The sequence below is a fragment of the Balaenoptera borealis genome, assembly GCF_965194805.1.
Source record: "Balaenoptera borealis genome assembly, chromosome: 17".
NCBI lineage: Eukaryota > Metazoa > Chordata > Mammalia > Artiodactyla > Balaenopteridae > Balaenoptera > Balaenoptera borealis.
The window spans coordinates 77,021,509-77,041,620 of NC_138876.1; the positions used below are offsets into that span (position 1 = coordinate 77,021,509).

Consider the following 20,112-nt stretch of genomic DNA (forward strand, 5'->3'; position numbering starts at 1 on the left):
CCATACATTCCTTCCTCTTTGTAAGTTATGATCATTGATCCTGTTGCAAGCAAAGTCAAACAAGTGACTTCTTGGATTTGGCATCAGATTTTTCAAATAGAACAGCCTGGTCTGAAACTCACAAGGGCTCTGAGGGTCATGATTTGAGACCAGTAATGAAGCCTTCCTTGGATGTGACTGGGCCTCCTAGCATTTCAGGAGAAATCCTGCATTCAAGAATAGCTAAGCCCATTGTGAGTAGTTATTTTCTGAACTCACAAACCAGAGTGGCCATGGAGGAGTGGGAGCTGGGGGCAGGGAACAGGATTGCAGGGATAGAGCAGGGCCAGCGCCCTGTACGGAATTTGCCTTCAGGGAAGCCTGAACTCACCTGTACTGTGAGCACTGAGGTGTTTATTTCTTATGCCCTGACTTCAGTTAAATGTCTTGCTTGCCAAGACGATGGTAAGTTTTAGTAGGAAGCTTCTGCTTGGCTGCAAGTTTAGGTTAGCGCTCCCCTGCCTCCATGGTAAAGAATGAAGCCGATCCATAATAATAACAGCTGTCAGTTGGCAGCTACCTGTGTCTGTAAGGAACTGAGCAAAGGCCTTGCACACATTATCTCATTTAATCCTTACAACAATTCTTGGAGGCTGAAAATGATAGAGGGACTGGCCAAACATCAAAAAGATAGTACATATCCCAGCTAAGTTTATGGCCCGGAAAGGCCTAACGCCCAAGTCAGACTCCATCCATGCGCAGCAAGGCCTCACTGTATTTTAGAACTTTAAGGTCAAAATGTTAATGTGCTAACCTCAGTCCTTGTTAGTGTTCAGATAACTGCATGTGTTACCGTGTGTGGGAATACTCTGAAAAGCAGCAGGTTGAACCAAATGAAATTGCAGATATTTGACCATCTCTTCCCTACCGAAACAGCAATTTCATATTTGTTCAAACACACAGACAAGCTGTGCAGAGGTGAGGTGTTTATTTGCAGTCCCTGACATCTTTTATCCAAAGCGGTGATTCCTTTTTTCTCCTCTTTTCCAAACCTTTGCCACCATAGCTGTCCCCTTTTCCTCTGTATTTTCATTGCTTTTCTTATCTGGGTCCAGGACTCTTCCCCTTCTTGGCGCTTTTCCTTTTCTCCACCAAAAGGTAAACAAAGTATAGGAGGTCTTTCCATCAAAGACGTCGCACCGCTTCCGCTGCTTTCTCAGGGATCCTGCTCCTGGGTAACCAAAGGAGGAGGAATTCTATCTTCTTTAAACTCAGGAAATTATCTCCAATTGTTCATCTTTTTTTTTTCCTCGCCCCTATCTTCAGCTCCGCTTCAGCATAAGCTTTCTTGGTAGTGAAGACTGTAGGAAGCGAGATGGTTCTCAGATACCTAGGGATCCAATTGCAATTGCTTCCTGGTAAAAGATCCAAACAGTAGGAATTGCCTGTCAGAGTATGATGATCTTTCCTTTTTCTGGCCCTCTTGATTGAGGGAGGAGCCAGACCAAGAGCAGAGGCCATCTGTTTAGCTCCTCTGCTAATCTGGCTTTTTCATGAAGAATGTGGGTTTACATATGCAACATTTACTGATTTCTGTACAACGGGAAAAAATGAAAAGAATGGCCATAAACACATGTAGTGTATATTTTAAAGTTTACATAAAAATATGTACATATAAAAATAGGCCAACACTGAATGCTTAATTCCATGCTGGCTGCCTATATATGATTTAGCAAAAAGAATCTGACCATAAGCAAAAATCAATTTAGCACAGGTTTCTTAAAAAAGAAAATTTTATTAAAGCTCAAAGGCCGTACATGCTTTAAAATAGTATATTAAAACTCAAATGCGTTGGGCTTCCCTGGTGGCACAGTGGTTAAGAATCCGCCTGCCAATGCAGGGGACACGGGTTCGAGCCCTGGTCCAGGAAGATCCCACATGCCACGGAGCAGCTGAGCCCGTGTGCCACAACTACTGAGCCTGCGCTCTAGAGCCCGTGAGCCACAAATACTGAGCCTGCGTGTCACAACTACTGAAGCCCGTGCACCTAGAGCCCGTGCTCTGCAACAAGAGAAGCCACCGCAATGAGAAGCCTGCGTACAGCAATGAAGAGTAGGCCCCGCTCACCGCAGCTAGAGAAAGCCACGCACAGCAACGAAGACCCAATGCAGCCAAAAATAAATAAATAAAATAAATTTTTTTTTAAAAACCCAATGCATTTTATTCAATTATGAAATGTAAAAAATTCTATGTATTGATGCTATGGGTTTCCCCTCTGCTCAACTAGTTCTCTGAATACAAGCAAATCATTTAACCTCTTTACTCCTCATTTTTCGCATCTACAAAGTGGGAGCGTAGTCTCTGAGGTCTTCTCTCGACCGAGCATTCTATAATTTCATTTGAGCATAAATATAGAACTCTAGAACATTATCCTAAGAAAAAAATGCATAAGGTTATTCACCACAGTGAGGTTCATAACAGAGAAAAATTAGAAATACCCTAAATGTTTGGTAATAAGAAACTGGAATAAATTACAGAACATGCACACAATGATATAATATGTAGTCATTTAAACAAAATGTAATAGATGATATTTATTGACATGAAAAATATTCACATCCTTTTTAAGTGACCAGGTTAAATTCTATGATGGTATAATAATATAGCTTACATTTATTGATAGCTCTTATGAGCTAGTATATTACTCAAATTATTTACATTATCTCATTTATCTCAATTAATCCTGATATACCCTTAATGAACTGAATACTGTTATCAACCCTACTTTACAGATTTGGGAACTAAGGTTTAGAAGAATTAAGTAACTACACCTGCTAAGAGATGAGATGAGATTTGCATATAGTATTTCTAGCTCCAAAATCAGAGCTTTATGATCTAACTTTTGTTATTAAAAACAAAACAAAAGCCCAAAACAAGATAGCAAATATGGACTGAAAAGATTCTTGAAAGAATACACATATTTTAATAGTGTAGGTTTTTTTTTTTCCTGAGTGGTTGAATTTGAGTGATTTTTTTTATGTATATTTTCTTCTTTTTGTCTCATTAACATGGATTATTTATAAAATAAATCCCCCCAAAACTGTAGAACTGAATCTCAGAACTCAATGTGAGAATTGAAGGCATCTGGAAAACTAAAAAAGATGGACTGAATTTGTACATAAAATCTATGCTAAGCAATGAAATTGTAAATGTTTTAATTATCCCCTTTAAGCATTGAATACAGAATGATGACCTATTACCAGAACATCCTTGGGCCCCCACTAGGGTTTCAGAAGAAGCTTCCCCACTTTAATCTGCTCTCCCTAGTCATCGTCCATGTGTGGTTGTGGGTTGTGCTGGGGGGTAGGGGGGACACGTTATTTGTTTCCCAGAAACTTTTTTTTAAGAGTGGCCCTAGCAGCAGTCATGGCACACAGAAGAGCGCTGGACTTCCCTGACCTGCCCACCCCTGATCTGAGAGTGCTCGGCCCACTGCCCTAACACCCACAGATCCTCAAAGCTTCAGCCTGTTAACCCCATCTCAAGGTCAGACCTCTCCCCAACCCAGCCCCAGTGTCAGATATTCTCTGGGGCGGCCTCAAGCTAACCCTGTTTTCTGGTCTCATTGAGGCTTTGCACCCTGGTTTTTAATAATCCAATAAAAGCAAGTCCCAGTAGAGGCTCGCATTGGGCTCAGTACCCCAAAGTTTCTTTTGATCAGTGGGCTCAATCTTGCCCTTGAAGTTTTCTTAGATATTGAAGACCTGACCTCCCTGTTGAACCTCCTTGCTGCCCTGTCTGGACTCGCTCGTTTGTCAGTTTTGTGGTCTTCCCTTCATCACCTACTGCATCTCAGCAGAAGTGTCTGATCTTCAGGTCCTGTTATCAGGGAAAATCTGCTTATAACAACCTCCCCACCCCCCATCATCCCAGCTTCAAATAATTCCTCTTACATTTACACTCAAATATCACTTAGTTTGACAATCGAACATGCTGTTTATTGGAAGCCTAAGTTTTTATATCTCTTCTAATTTACTTCCTTTATGACAAACTCTTATAGTTCTTTGTATCTCAAATCATACTTTGTGGGATGCCTTACACACAGTAGGTACACAACAAATGCTTGTATGACAAATGAAGCTCTCATTGCCTTTTACTTAATAAGGTTACAGAAACTAATGAGCACAAATAAAATAAATATGGAACGTTCTACCCAAAATGCATCTTGATAACTGTTGCTTGAAAAATTAGTACATTGTGTGTTTTTAAATGAAGATGATTTATTGCTATTGTCTAACATGTAAAGAAAGACAAAAAAATTGTTTGCAGGATCATTGGCTTGAGCACATCAATGGCACTGTTGGACAATTCTTGCTGAGTGTTAAGATGATTTATGTAACAGACCAAAGCTTTCCACAGTAATACATTATAGTTTCAAGCTATCAACCCTTGTTCATGCAGAGACAAAAGAATCTGAAAAATACCTGCTTCTGAAGGTCTTCTCAAAAGAAATTGGAGATAATGTTGATGCTATTTAAACTCTTTCTAGGGAAATCACCATTACATCCAATATCAACTTCTGAAGACATACAGAGGAAGTTTATTATTTTTCTAATGAACTCAAATTTACTTTGCTTTTCATTCAATTATTTAAATTATGCAACAAGAATTTTTAATAATACAAGATGAAACATGTTTAAACATGGGCAATTTTCTATCCTGAACTTTCAGAAATTATGTTATAGATTAAAAATTAAGGCATTTCATATAAATTTGATGGCAGTGCTATTTATTTATCTTTCAGATAAAGATCTATATGAGAAACATATTTTACAGTGTTATAACCATAGCCATATTTTTAGTGCGTGCATGATTGCATGAAGCCATCACATAATTTAAAGATATGTACAAGATGATATCTTTTGAATTCTTCTGAGTTATAGGACCTCTTGTCACCAAAGATTGAATACTCTGTATAATGATTGCAATATGTGGACAAAGACCCACAAATACAAGGCCCTTCTGGTGGAGAAACTAGATTTTTAGAAGAGAAGAAAAGACAAAGTCCAGTAGAGATTTCCCATTATTTGTTCCCAGTCAGCATATATTAACACTCTATCTAAACAGTACAAAAACATAAATTCTCTGTAGTCAAAAGAAAAATCAGCCTAATTAACATCCCACCTCCAGATGTAATAATGTAGAATAAGAATAAAAAATAAGAACAGGCTGTAGTGAAAGGAAGTGTGGATTGCAGAAGGAGAAAATAATGTAAACAGGATACCCAGGCCATGGACTATGTAAAGCAAAAATGATGAAAAAGAAATGTGAGCATGTCATTAAACAGGCAGGGGAATGAGATCTTCCAGAAATCAGGTGAGACGTTTTCCTTCCTTTTTCACTGAATTGGGGATGCTGGGGGTGGTTGGACATAGGGAAGGACAATGGCTTTAGTCAAGAGGCTAGAAAGGTTCCCAAAAGATCAAACCAAAACAGATCGGAAGGATCTTCTGTTACTTTCCTAACCCAACTCTTGATTCTTGTCTCAAAAACAAACCATCTGATGAGCAATTTGACAGCAGTCTCCCAGGGAATATAGTTTCCCTTCGGACACAAGACAGTACGTTAGAAAGTATAGCTTTTGTTGCAAACTTAGACACTGAAAATTCTGCTTCACACATTCATTAGCCTTTTACCTGGGTCAGTAGGATGGAACTGTCAGGAACTGATCAGCCTGGGTGCCGGCCGGCAGCAGAGTTCTCTGAAGAATCAGAGTTGTGGCCCTCTGCACATGAGGTCCTTATTGTCTTCAGCATCTTCGCCTATTCACCATTTCCCACTATCTTTTTATTCTTTAATTTCAAAACTGCAATTTAATCCCATTAAAATAAAAACAAAACCTATTTATGGGGAGCAATTAAATGAATACATTATGTATGAATAGGGCTACACTTTGCTTCAATATGAGGTCTGATCAATGGCAAATATACTGAAATTCCTTTATTATGATGTCTAAATCCTCTCCTATTTGCTCTATAGTTGTTTTCTCAGACATGACCCAATCCATGGCATATATAAACACATTTAACAATAACCATAGCTATGCCAAAGCTGCCATTTATCAAGAACTTTCTGTGTGGCAGACATATATTATTCGGCTTTTTACCTATCTTATGTTTTTGTTTTCATGCTCATAAGAACCCCATAAAGCAGGTTTTGAAACTGAGGCTCAAAGGAGAAACCTGTCCCAGAACCCACACTAATAAATGCTTCAGAGAGCCTGGAACAGCCCTGTCTGCTGGACTCCAGAGCCTCCAGTCTTTCCAGCATGTTCCGTGGCCTTCTTATCAGTCACTGAGGAAGCATTATAAGTACGCTCAACCAGTCCAAGATCTGTCGCCCCATCAGAGAAAGACGTAGCACTTTGTAAGCTAAATATGCAAATGCCAATGGTAAGGTTTCAAGAAAATGACTTGAAATAGTCACTGGATCTATTATTTAGAACCATAAAAATAGTCTCTTGAGGACGATAATATTTTGAAATTACTACTTTAATGCTTCCAACAGTCCCCTTATGGCCTCTGAGAAGTTCATACACAGTCCAGCGTTAGCCAAGCCTCGTGAAAGCACAGCCCATTCTCCCCACGTATCATGACTCTTGGCTTCTGCTCCCTGGACACACAGGGACTCACAGAGCCTCCCACTCTAGAATAGAGCCGTATCCCAGCACCAGCAATAGAAGGAGAGTCTCCTGTGTCTAGGGCCAGTGAGTAACTTAGGATCAGAGAAAATCTGGTTGAGTAACAGTAATATAATTCTGAGGTCTGACTCATTTAGATCATGCAGACTAGCTATGGTTTAGAGCAAATCACTTTGCATGCTGCTTTGTTTCCAGTTTACCTTTCATTAACATGGTGAAGATCCAAGATAAAATTAAACATATTGTCTTGAATTTCATACCATTAACCCTAAGTACTTTCTCTTCATTTGTGTAGATGGTCACCATTGACTTTTATCATTTCTTGGGGAAGAGACAGCTGCTGAGAAGATTCTGATCTCTAGATTGGGAGGGGTAAAAGGCACTATAAAGGCTGATAAGGAAGATGATGCCTCCTTGAAAGTCCATACCTGCTCTTCTCCAGCATTGTAGCCTGGAACCCAGCCCCCCAGATTCTCAGAGGCCATGGATTGACTCCTTGGTGGTCTCTAACTCAGGCTAAAAAAAGTAGCCCTGTGTCTCATCGGGATATGCAAGGTCTTAGGAAGGATCAAATGATCTTTGGTCTCAGGAGAATTGGAGAATGAAAGTTTTTTTAATACCTGGCCTCACTGAGACTTGAAGGAGGAAAATAAGCCCGAATCAGAAAAGGACCCTGAATCAGTAGAAGGTGCAAGGAATGATTTTCACTGAAGCTTCTCTGACTGCTCAGTCCCTGGTCTCATCACCAATGTCCCTGTTTCTGTGCTCAGAACACCCTCTCATGCCCTCTCTGTTCACTTGTCTAGTGAGGCCCTTGCTGGTAGCCATCCCCAAGGGATCCTGATGCGGAACCAAGGCTTCCGCCAGGTCCTTAGCTAGCTGCAGTAGGCATTAGGTTCCAACAACTTCTGAGAGCCAGGGGGCCCCACACTCGCCCTTAGGAATCCTCTGGGACTTCTGTGTTACCACGGGATGGTGAGTGCAAACCACTTCAGGGGGACAGATCAACAGCCAGAGAGGGACACCAAACTACCCTACCCCAGCCTTTCTCAAGCTGTTTAAGCCTTTACATCTTTAACAGGATACAGTCCTTTTGGCTTCCCAACATGCTGAGCAATCAGCGTTCCATCCCGTGCTGTCACCAGCCAGTGCCTTCTTGGGGATACGGGATATTCATTCAAGCCCATGGCATAACAGGGGTGTAGTCATAAACTTCATGCCTTTGGAGAGTCATCTTCACCTTCATTCATTTCTTCTTGCATGCATTCATTCAGTGATTCGTTTGTTAATTCATTCAACAGACATTGAACACTGATTGTAACCAGGCAGCTTCATGGGGAATGAGGGAAAATGCTGAATCATATGCGATTGTTACATCACCCCTGAAACTGCAAATTGCCTCTTAGTATATAACTTACTGTGGTTAAGTCAAACTTATTAGGTTTTAAGAAATCAAAATAAAGATGTCATGCCATGGAAGTCAGTGTTGAAGAATTAGCTAAATCATTTCCAAATTTAAAAAATAATTAGTAATTAGTCTGGCATTGAAGTTTTTGTGAGTTCTGTGACATTTTGACATTTATACAATTACCGTGATACTTTTATATGGCATCGATTACATTGTAATAGGTTCCTGGCAAATAACCATCTCATGACTTCTAATGTGAAGAATAGAAACTACTAAGTAACCTTTTGTTGTTAAAATTCTTGATCCACATAACTACCCATTACCAGTTAAGTTGTGGAATCTGTGGTTTTGGTATGTAAGTGCACGGATTAAATAACATTAATGTGTAATTACATGCAAATAAACCATGTAGCTTAGTTAAATTGCAGTACAATTGTTATCACTGGACGTAAAGCGATACCGATTAAAACTTCCTTTAAAACACCGCAAATTAAGATTTAACTACTGGAGAAATTCTAGAATGTAAATTTATAGCACACCATAGGTAGACTATCCCTGGGTATTTTCAGAGGTTTAATGGCATTTATAAAGTTAAAAACATCTTTTTCCTTTATGGCTGGCATTAATTGTATCTTATTCAGGAAGGTTTCAAACTGATGTCAGTTAACTTCTTAAAAGATATGTATCAACAAGTTCAGCCTTTGAAATGTTGACAGAAAGACAAATTATGAATACTTGTGCTCTTATGGGGTAAATATTTGATTTTAATGGGATGGGCATTGGGATGGAATTTGGGACGAGGAAAAAACCTGATACTAATGCTAATACTAATTCTTAAATTGTGAAATTTTATTGATCAAAAACAGTTGAGTATTGGCAACTTTGTATCATTCAACTTAATAAAATAATAGCAATTAAACTAGTTATGGAAGTGTTAGAAATAAAAACTCCTTCCTCCTTCATATATCCAGCCCTCAAATGTACTGAGTTGATTGCTTACCAGCTAAGTGAAAGTTATTTAACTTCAAACTCTCAATTTTCTCTTCAGGAAAACAGGGTAATAATAGCTACACAAAGGATTATTGTAAGGACTAAATGAAGACAGCATAGTCAAAGGACTCAATACAGCGTTTCTACGAAGCCAGCATTAATAAGTGTGCTTCCTCTCCCTCCCACCCTCCACCATTTTGCATCTTTTATGCTTCTTATGTGAATACTTGTACCAGGGGCTGATGGTTTAGATCTACAGATTAAAGGTCTAAAATATATTAGGCAAGTGAGAATTTAATCAAACTTGCTGTTTTGACATAGGGCACTAGTATATTTTTCAGACAAGAGGGAGATAACTATAAACAGGAAAATTTGATAACTTATGATTGAACTTTTAGTGCTGGTGATTTTTTCTTTTAACAGAACTTTAGATACTTAAGAAAAATTGTCTGCAGAGATGAATTAAATCTTTCCTTCATACGCTCCCAGTCTGTAACCCACACGTGCTTCTACGTGACCACGTCTCAATGCCAGACGTTCCAATTAGCTCCTCATTTAATCGTGTCTCCTGACAAAACCTAAACAAATATATCAAAACTTGTACAACATTTAGCAAGTGCAAGTTGAAGGTTTTCTTTCTGTTAGACAAACAGACGTCATCTGGAAAAAAATAACCCCAGGCACTTGGAAGCAGGAGCACGAAGCTGATTGGCTGAACACCCCATGAATACCGTGCACTCCTTTCTTTGGCTCCTACCCTCTGCCTGCTCATTTCCAATCTCACACACTCCAGCAGGCGTGCTGCTGCTGCCAGACAAGCGAGTCCTTGCTACCCCTGTGCTTAGACGCTAGGAAGACTCACGTACTTTGAAAGATAGGCTTGCAAGAGTGATCTGGACCTGCTCTGTTTCCTTCGTATTATGGCACCTGCTCTCTAAAGACTGCTAAATATTGCTGTGTTTTGATATGAATTGGTAACAATATTTTATTATTCAGTTCCTCCTTATATATGTTCCATGTGTACCACATTCCATTTGTAAGCAGGAGTGTCCTCACATACTCTTGCTTTCCGTCTTTGCTCCCTCCCTTCCTGTTTTATCTAAAAGCTACTTTCTAAAAGAAAAAGCCCCACGTATGTTGTTATTTATTTTACTGATTGACTTTTATTCCTAAATTAGTATTATAATATTTGTGTAATTTTGTCTTTCAAAATTGGCCGAACTGCATTTAAATGATTACAAAATTATTTACTGTCTTCTAGGGGTAGATCAAATAAATGTGACTAGTCAGAAATCAAGAAAGCCATCTTCATTTTTATTTTGATGGCATAATCTTCATGATAAAAATAGCTTTTAATGGCATTATCTTCATATATGACACTTTCTCTGAAGTCACACTTATGCAACATGGTTTAGCTACTACTTTACCAGATTTTTTTCTTTGTCAGTTGTGAGCATGTAGCTCTTCAAAACCCAGAAGCAATTGCCTCAGAACTTCTGGAATTCATTTTATTATATCTCATGATCTGAGCAGTAGGGAGCCCTATGAAACATGTTTGATCAAATATTAATTTTATAAATTGCCTTTCTTTCCCCACAATTCCCATGAAAAAAGGTATTCAGCTAGATTAAAACTCTGGAGCATTTTAATGGGACCTTTGAAATCTGTTTGAGTTCAGCTTCTTGGAACAATAAAACTGCTTAATGGCGGCACTCTTTATACGAGAAGTGGCTATGCCTTCGAGGAGATTTTTTTCCATGCATGATAGAGAAATTGCAGCAGGATAATCTGAGTGTTTGCAGTGTCTTTGCCAAATCCTTAATGATGCTTGTAATAATATCTGAAAGGGTCATGTGTGTTTGTTCACCATGATGAAAAGAAGGGGATGATAATTTGCATCAATATCACCATTGTCTTTTCAGTCCTACCCTGGTCCAAGCCTGGAAAGCGAAGACTTTAACATTCCACCCATCACTCCTCCTTCCCTCCCCGACCACTCGCTGGTGCACCTGAATGAGGTCGAACCTGGTTACCACTCTCTGTGTCACCCAATGAACCATAATGGCCTGCTACCGTTTCATCCACAAAACATGGACCTACCTGAAATCACCGTCTCCAATATGCTGGGCCAGGACGGAGCACTGCTTCCCAACTCCATTTCTGTGGTAAGGGTCTGCTTACTGGTTGGTGGTGGGGAGCAGGGGACACCGCGAGGACGAGGTCTAAATTAATGCGAGAAGCTTTCAATCATCGTAACGTGGCTTTCTGAAACTAGAGTGGTTTTTAGCTATGAAATCCTAAATCCATAAATCCTGTAAAATCCTAAAGCAATTTTCCATTTTACATTTAAGCCAAGGCAAAATCAATTAATTACATGTTTGATCACTCATATTTATAACCCAAAGTCCTAAATACTATTTGACACTGAATGTGTGGTCATATGGTCAAAATGTCTTGCTAGCTTTTAGATAAAAAGTTATCATAAAGGTGCCACATCTCATCTAGTGCAGGATTCTTCAACACAAGCAAGATCCCCACTTCTTCTAGGAACTGCTGTGAAAGTTGGTTGCTCCCCTATTTTCCGCTCTCAAATTCCGATTTACATAATAGGAAAGCAAGAAAACATTTTTCATCTTTATTTTGAAGGTATAATTTGGGTGATCAGAATTTATCTCTACTAAAGTGTTTCTCTCTCTTGGACTTTGTTTGTCACTTTGAATCTTCTCACGTTCTACACTTCTCAAATTTAGTGAGACTATGTATCACCCAGAAGACTAGCAAAAATTGAATGCCCAGCCCCTGCCCAGGAAGTCCAAGAGTCTGTATTTTTAACAAGTATCCCATGCTTGAGAAATACTGACATCATAAAATCTTTCCTTGTGATTTTTATGTCATCTAAAACCTTAATAATTTCTTTGTCTATATCACAAGAAGTAGAGAATATTGTCAGTAGTATATGGCCAAGGGCAGAGCTTTCTGCCATGTAATGAAACACTCTCTCAGGTTAACAGTGACTTCTAATGAGCGTTCTTTGGTTTGCGTTGTTCAGTCACTTAACAGTCCAACCGTCTCTGTTGTCATGTTTGTAAGTCACTGAACAGTTCTGTCGCATTCGCGATGAACAACTCGATTAACTTGCTCATCTTAGGTTGCTTCTGATGGGAAAGCGTTTCATGTTATCACTTACCTAAATCATTTGGTGATGTATCTCTAACTTGAGTGACTTCACAAGAAGGTTTTTCTGTTAATCGTGAACATAAAGGGGGGAAAAAGGAGAGTGGAAAGCGATCCCACAGTAGTTTTGGGGGAATGAAGCCCTGAGCCTAATGTCACAGGCCGTGGTAGGGTATAGAATCCTCCTCAGAAGTGGCAGCTAGCTGGGTGGACAAGAGGGGAGGGCTTGTTCCCAGCACCAGCAGGAGCAAAACACCCGACACTGTTGTCCCGGGTTGTAGATGATACTCCACCTGTATAGATTTATCCTGAGAGTATTAACCGTGACTTCCTAAAATGGAAGGTGGATTTTTTAGAAGACATGCTAAGTGTGTAAATCTGATTAATGTTGTACTTCAAAGTAGTGACCTTGAAAACTCACGTGCCTATTCCTCTTTGGGGCTAAGCCTTCAGACCCAGTTCATGAGCCAATAAGGCATCCATGTCGTGCTTTATAGACTTCCCTGTCCACTGAGAAGGAGAGGAAGGACGAACACAGCACATAAAATACCAGTTTTGTCCTCTATGCTTCTTCCTCATGTGCTAATGAAGTTGGGCCATAGGAGGATAATGAGATACTCAGTTATATAGTTTTAGTCTCAAAACCCTTTTTCTTTTATATAATTTGCCTTCTTAGCATTCCAGGACCCTCCCAATTCACCATTCACTCTTTAAGAGATGCTTGTGCAACCTCAGTATACATGCATCTGGAATTTTCCCAGTTTTGCCGCCCTTGCTAAGTCACTCCACCCTCAGATGATGTGCTCAGGACTGGATCTAGCCGCGGCTGTGTAGCACACTTTCTAGGCCCTTCCTCTACTACGCTTCCCTCTTTCCTTGTCAGGAGCCTCTGCTCATCCTAATTCTTTATGCTCCTCTCCACCCAACCCACTGTCAGAAACCGGACTTCAGTATTTTCCCATCAACATGGTATTTCCCTTGGAACTTTTCACACTTTACAAGGCAGAGGGTCCCTGTTCAGCCTAAACTAAGCGAGTGAAGCTCTAGTTTGCCATTCCAGTTCTTAGCAAGGTGAGTCTATCTGGGTTTTTCATAGGATGGTGAGACTTCCCAGTACCTCCAAACCATATTCTGGGGTGGACATCTAGTTTGCCTCTCACAGTACTGGTCCTAGCATTTTATGCTGTAAGTAAAAAGCTGCTCCAACAAATTAAGTTTTGGCGAGACTTTGGATAGGCTTCAGCACTGTCCAATAGAACTCTCTGTGATGATGGCTTTTCTGTTATTCATGCTGTCCAGTAGCAATAGTCATTGGCTATTGAACACTTTAAATGTGGCTAGCGTGACTGAAGGACTGATTTTTATTTTATTATGTTTTAATTACATTTAAGATAGCAACATGTACCTAGTGGCTACTATCCTGGACAGCATAGGTCCAGTTAATTATGTTGATTTAACATTAAATCTACAGGAAACCCATTTTTTAAGCCAGCATGGTCTTGAAGAAAGTAGATTTGGAGATGAAATTTGTTTTAAGAGTCCTTTTTCAAGGCTTGGATCTCTGACTGGATTGCAAGAGCCAGAGTTTGATAATACTGCAAAGTTGCAATAGAAATCTAATGAAGTTGGAAAGGCCGACTTTACTGGAGTCTACTAATTCCTTTGAGAAACAAGGGGCATCTCCAATCTTATTTTGAGCTATCCTGTGTTTAGAATGCCACTCATCAGTGTGTACATTTTAAATGCCTTCTGTGCTCTAAATGTTTGAAAGGGCTCAAATGATTGATAAAATATGGTCACTGTACTTCAGGAGCTTGTAAACTACAGAAAAAACGTAACTAAGTATGAAATAGTTTGAGTGAAACATCAAGCAATTAGAGACAGGAGAAGGGCTAAACACAATTTTACTGGCCATAAACCCAGTAGGAATCCTGGTTGGAAGAGATTATAGTCATCTGGTTTGGGTAATTTATAAAACTTAGTGGAAAAGGTAGGACGGCAGTCAGGTCTTAAAAGATGGTTTCGACTTAGACAAACAGAAAGGAAAGAAAAGGCATCTAGGAGAGAGAGCATTTGAAAAGCAGGTTGGATATTTTAAGTTAGGACATTTGACAAAAGGTTTCAAAAATCACTCTAAGGACTGTGGGCTTGATATGATGGAGTCTAAGAAACCACTGGCTGTTTTCACTCAAGGCAAAAGCATTATGAAACCAGTGTCATAGGAAAATCCTCTGGCATCTCTCTGGAGGGATCGCAGTGGCAAGAAACTGGAGTTGTGTAAAGTCTGAGGAGCCCTCTGTTGTTGTAACTCAGGCAAGGAGTGTGGAGACACACAGGGTGGTGACAGTGAGGACAGAAATACGAGCTCTTAAGTTGTTTGCACATCATTCCCAATTCAATGGATCTAAAGATGAACAACCCTTCATATTGCCATATTTTATATTTAAAAAGGGCTAAGGATTATTTTCTTTGAAGTAACGTTAGGTCTATAAGGTACTTTTTTCATGTGTCTTTGTAAAAACTGACCAAAACTCTTTCCCAGCAACTTTGCTCGTGTATAATGTGATCACAAAATTTAACCAGATGATTAATTGGTTTATCAGTTGTTGACATATATATACTTTTTTTAATAAATTTATTTATTTTTTATTTATTTATTACTTCTGGGTGCGTTGGGTCTTCCTTGCTGTGCACGGGCTTTTCTCTAATTGCGGCGAGCGGGGGCTACTCTTCGTTGCGGTGCGCGGGCTTCTCATTGCGGTGGCTTCTCTTGTTGTGGAGCACGGGCTCTAGGCACGCGGGCTTCAGTAGTTGTGGCTCGCGGGCTCTAGAGCGCAGGCTCAGTAGTTGTGGCGCGTGGGCTTAGTTGCTCCGCGGCATGTGGGATATTCCTGGACCAGGGCTCGAACCCGTGTCCCCTGCATTGACAGGCAGATTCTTAACCACTGAGCCACCAGGGAAGCCCCTATATTTATGATATATGTATGAAATGGAATAGTGCACAATTTAGGTTATCAATGTTCATATAGACGAGGAAATAATGGCTACAGAATCAGGAAGTAAAAGCTTCCCACCTAGAAATTACAGGGCTCTTTCTGATAACTCCTTTCAAGGTCACCTACAGTTTGGGAACAACTAATAAAAGCTAACACTTGTGGATTTTAAATAATGAACTTGCTGTAGATTTTAAAATCTTGTAAGTATAAGCCCCCCTAGGTAGATTTATGTGTAGGATCAACTGTCGTCAGTTTTATTTTCCAGAAGCTCTTCAGTGTTACTAAAGCTGAGCCTTTTGCTGTCAGTAGGGTGCTCAGATCTTTGTGTTAGTATTTTCACATGATGGAGTTTTAGAATCTGAATGGATCAAAGAGGTGAACAAATTTTTATTCTCATTTAGATATTGTATATATTTTAGAGGTTATTGTAATGTTTAACATACATGCATTATTATATGTTATATATGTTGCTGTCTTGTATAATATATAATCTTTTCTGAAAATTTATTTTAAATTTAAATTTTCTTATATCTGCCTGTTTCTTATCCCCACTGGCAACATAAGTGATACAGTTTTACTGATTATAAACATTACCAACAAATTTCTAATATATTAGATGTAAAAAAATTTAGTCCGTAATTAGAAATCAATATCTGAGTGAGTATTATTATCCCAATATTGCAAATGAAAAATGGAGATTCAGGGTACTTAAGAGACTTGCTCAGTGGCTCAACCAGTGAATACCCCAGCTTCCTTACCTGATAAACAAGGATAATGGTCGTCCTTACCTCATGGAGTGAAATGAATATTTAAGAATTGCTTAGACCATTGGTTGGCACATAGGAAGCATTATTATATAAGTTTGCTAAATAAAATATGAAAAGCAAGACTGTATATGTATAACTCCTTTGGAGAAGTTAAAAGGCACGAGAGAAGATCTTCCAAAAGAGCTATTTATACTTAAATCCTTAATCTTCTTCACATCTGTCCAAAAAAAAAAAATAAAAGGCAATAAGCTTGCTAGTCACCAAAGAAGTCTTTACCTTCTACTGAGTGTCCTTATACATCATTTTGATTAAAACTGACATCTTTGGACCACAACTACCACAGTTCAAATCCTGGCACAGACCTATACCAGCTGCATGACATTGAGCAACTTACATAACCTTTTTGTGCCTCAGTTTCCTTACCTCTAAAATAGGTATAATAAGACACTTAATCCCATACTGTTGTAGCATTAACGTAGTTAATATCTGTAAAGTAGTGCCTGTCACACAGTAGGTGCTAGATATATTCAGTGGGAATCCCTTTCTGATAAAAAGGTCACCAGGGTAGAAAATCTAGATTGCCTTCTGAAACTTGCCATAAACATATACAGGGGTGAAACATACATAGGGTGACAGTTTTTCCTTCCCAAATTTCCCACCGCTTCCTTTTTGTATATTCTTGCCTGTGCCATTTTATGTGTTAGTAGTCAGTCAGGACTCCTGCAAAAAGTAAGATTTCTGGCACTTGAAAAAAGATTCCATTGTCTTAAAGTCCATATTTTCCAAGACCAGGCTATAAAACAGTGTAGAATTTCTATTAGTATATACTGTTGAACAAGTGCCAACTAGTTCTGATTCTCTAGGTCCAAGTTAAACAGCCACTCATGACCCAATATGCAAGAGTTCCATTTTTCTCAAAATTCCTGAGTTATTTTGATAGTGGATAATCGACCGCCTGTGCTTTTCCAAGAGTGGAATCTGGTTAGAAGAGCACTGGAATGAGAGTGTGGAAGGCCAGGCCCTGCCTGGGATAAGTTTGTTAACCACGGGCAATTCGCTGCACCCTGTCTGTAACCAGTGGGGTTGGACTAGATCAGGCGGAGCCAGGGGAAGCCAGGAACCAGCCAGAAAGATGTTGCTCTTATTCATCTCACTTGTTCATATTTCTTGTAAAAATTCCCTTGAACATAGGGTTCTGCCCCCAAAGAAGACGGAAAACCACAAGACTAGTTGATCTCTGAGGTCCTTTCCAGGGCTGGCATTTTCCTATGATTCATTCTCTATCAACCACACAACTATGATCCCAGAGTCACGACTCACTCAACTTGTCACTTTAGTTACTTAGTCATTTTTCCCACCATCACTTGGACTAGATTCTCAGTGTTTTACCTGTCCCCCCACCCCAAAACCTAATCGGTTATTAAGATATTTGAACCTATTGGACAGAACATTTCTTTTGAGTGGAAAATATTATTCTGCCATTAAGAAGAAAGTGATGTTGTTTTCATGTTGTTAAAAAGAAACTACAGAGCTATTTTGGGAGAAGGGTAAAATAAGAAAATGTCCATATTAAGTATTCATGGTTTAAGAAAAATCTTTTGATTCGTACAAACTGAAATCAAGAGCCTCTCCTTTTTCTCTCCACCCTGGCACATTCACTGCTGGGTTTCACCATGGACTGGTAAAAGGCAAAATGCAACCTTGTATAAAGTCATCCAAGGCTCCTGCCTGGCCGATATATGTGGCAATCGCTTGTTCTTTGTGCAGGCAACAGAAGCTCTTTCATACAAAGAAAAACCGTGCAAAGTTTTAGAATGGCCTCACAGAAAGGATTCATTTAGAACCTGGGCTTTTTGTAGAGTGTGGTTCCTAATGACACAGTATAGAAAATTTACAATGAAAAAAGCAACAAAGGAGATTTCAATTTCTTTGAATGCTTCAAATTTCCAGTTCTGGAGTTTAAAATGGAAAAAGATGTTAAAAGGCAATAAAATTGGGGGGTTTATTTCCCGAATGCCTTAGTTTTTCCAGGCAACAAAAGCAAGCATAATGTATATACTCAGATTTATTGTCGTTTGAAGCTTTCAGTCATGGCACACTTGGCATTCAAAGGCCACTGTACAACTGTTTTGACAACCATCACTTCGGTAGGTACTGCGCAGGACACACGGAACTGAAGCAGGAGTGTTTCTCTGGGTCTGTAGGGAGTGCTTGTACATCAAGGAAGTCAGATGTATTAGAGCAGCATGAATTGCTAATATGTCGCCATGATGGAAAGGACCACTGGCATATTGAATAATGTAGCTTTCAAAGCCAGGCAGAAAATGTGATTACACACAATTTGATTGCTGTTTTTTAAATAAATATTTTCAAAATCTGGAGATATCTTATTTCATGTAATGCATAAAGTCTGTAACAGTGGACTAGAGCGAAGTATCTTTTGGGACATGAAGGAGCTGATGATGTCAGCCCCACTCAGATATGAAATAATGGAAGCATTAGCTTCAGATGGAATGGATGTCACCCGGGTTTGTTTCTTTCTTTAAAAAATAGGGGGAGAAAAGCAATAAAAAGAAATGATTTTGCCCACTTTGACAGAAGAAAAAAGACGAAGAATAATTAATTAGAATTATACCATAATTCATTAAATGTTTAGCAGTTACAGCCATTTTTTTCACAAATTATCCTTTTTTGAATATTGCAGCAGTTGAGAGCAATGTATTAAACCACTGTAATACTGTGAAAAAATGGGCTGGTTTTTTGTTCTTATTTTTTACCATATATAATAAAAAGTGTGTGGTTTGGGTTTTTTTTTTTTAATGTCAGATTCCTAATAAGGCTAAAAATAAGCGTTGGTGGTGGTTAGTTGTTAAGCTCTACTTAAGCCCTTTCTTTGCTCAAAACAGACTACTTTGAATGTAGTACTGATAAGTAGTTCACTGGACTCAGTATGCTAATGGTTTGGGACTATCTTTTAGTGCTATAATAAAATATTGTTTCAAACTAGAGCTCTTCTTAATAGTGTTCAGGGAAGGAGTCAATTTAAAAATAACACTTTTCCTTTCTTATGCCAAGTACAAAAACTCAAGATTCACTTTGTATATAGGGCTTGCTGTACTTTTTCTTCACCCCTAGTGTTCATGTGGATCAGTGCCTCGCCCATGTGCGGAAGAAATTAAAAAGCTATAAGACCAGTTATATAATATACTGTAAGCAAACTTGGGGAGTTATTCAATCCAGTCTCTTAATTCCAGACAGAAGTAAACCTAAACCAGTTAAGATACGTAGTTTTCTATCTAAGAGCCAAGATTCTACAACTTTCCTTGGTAGTCTGTTTGTGTTTAATTAACCTTGTAATGTTAAGTTAAATTGCAGTAAGAGATTTAGATTCCTTCCAGGAAGTTCCTTATTAAAGTTAAACTCAAGTATCTTACTGCACTTTCACTCTACTGTGTCTGCTTCAGACATCTGAATGCTTGAAGAACAGTTGATTTCAAGTATTTTGACATTATTAAGTCAGTCCTGCAGTTGTGTTTTACCTGGCCCAAATAACCCCAATTCCTTTAACCTTTCCTCAGAGGTCATATTTTTCAACTTTTACATCAAATTAACTTCTTTTTTTTTTTTTTTAATTTGTGATTTTAAGGAATGCCGACCACAATGGGAGGCAGAGCTCCAGACATTGCCTGAGGTTGCAGATTAATTTCTGAATTTTTCAAATACTTCTGTGTCCCCACATGGACATTTTATGGTAGTCTCTTTAATAGCGTCATCGATTGCTGACCTGTTTGATTTTTGAACCATCGATCACTCGCACAGCATGTGTCCCTTACTGTATTGGTATCTAGCCAGCAATTCCCCATCTTGTTTCTGTGTAACTCATTTCTCATCCTAAAGGCAAACATCTGGGAAGGACATCGTGGTGTTACTCTTCAAGGCATCTTTTTTTTCTGGCTGGGTATCCATTATTTAAATAGCACTTGGCAAACAAAGAGAAGGAAGAAAAATATAGTTATGTGCTCCTAATTGTCCTTGGACAAATCGGTGCTAAGGAGGCCCATCAGCAAGACTCCCGAGGTCCTGGCAGTGGAGTCTCAG

At 39.1% G+C, this 20,112-nt stretch overlaps 1 protein-coding gene across 3 annotated transcripts in view; it reads left to right on the top strand.

The window, feature by feature from the left end:
* Window positions 1–20,112, top strand: part of TOX (thymocyte selection associated high mobility group box) — a 302,599-nt gene that overhangs the window by 150,110 nt on the left and 132,377 nt on the right. For all 3 annotated transcript variants that reach the window (XM_082364680.1, XM_082364681.1, XM_082364682.1), the window contains one exon: window positions 11,000–11,242. In XM_082364680.1, the coding sequence (XP_082220806.1) occupies window positions 11,000–11,242 (243 nt within the window). The remainder of the gene's footprint in view (window positions 1–10,999; window positions 11,243–20,112) is intronic.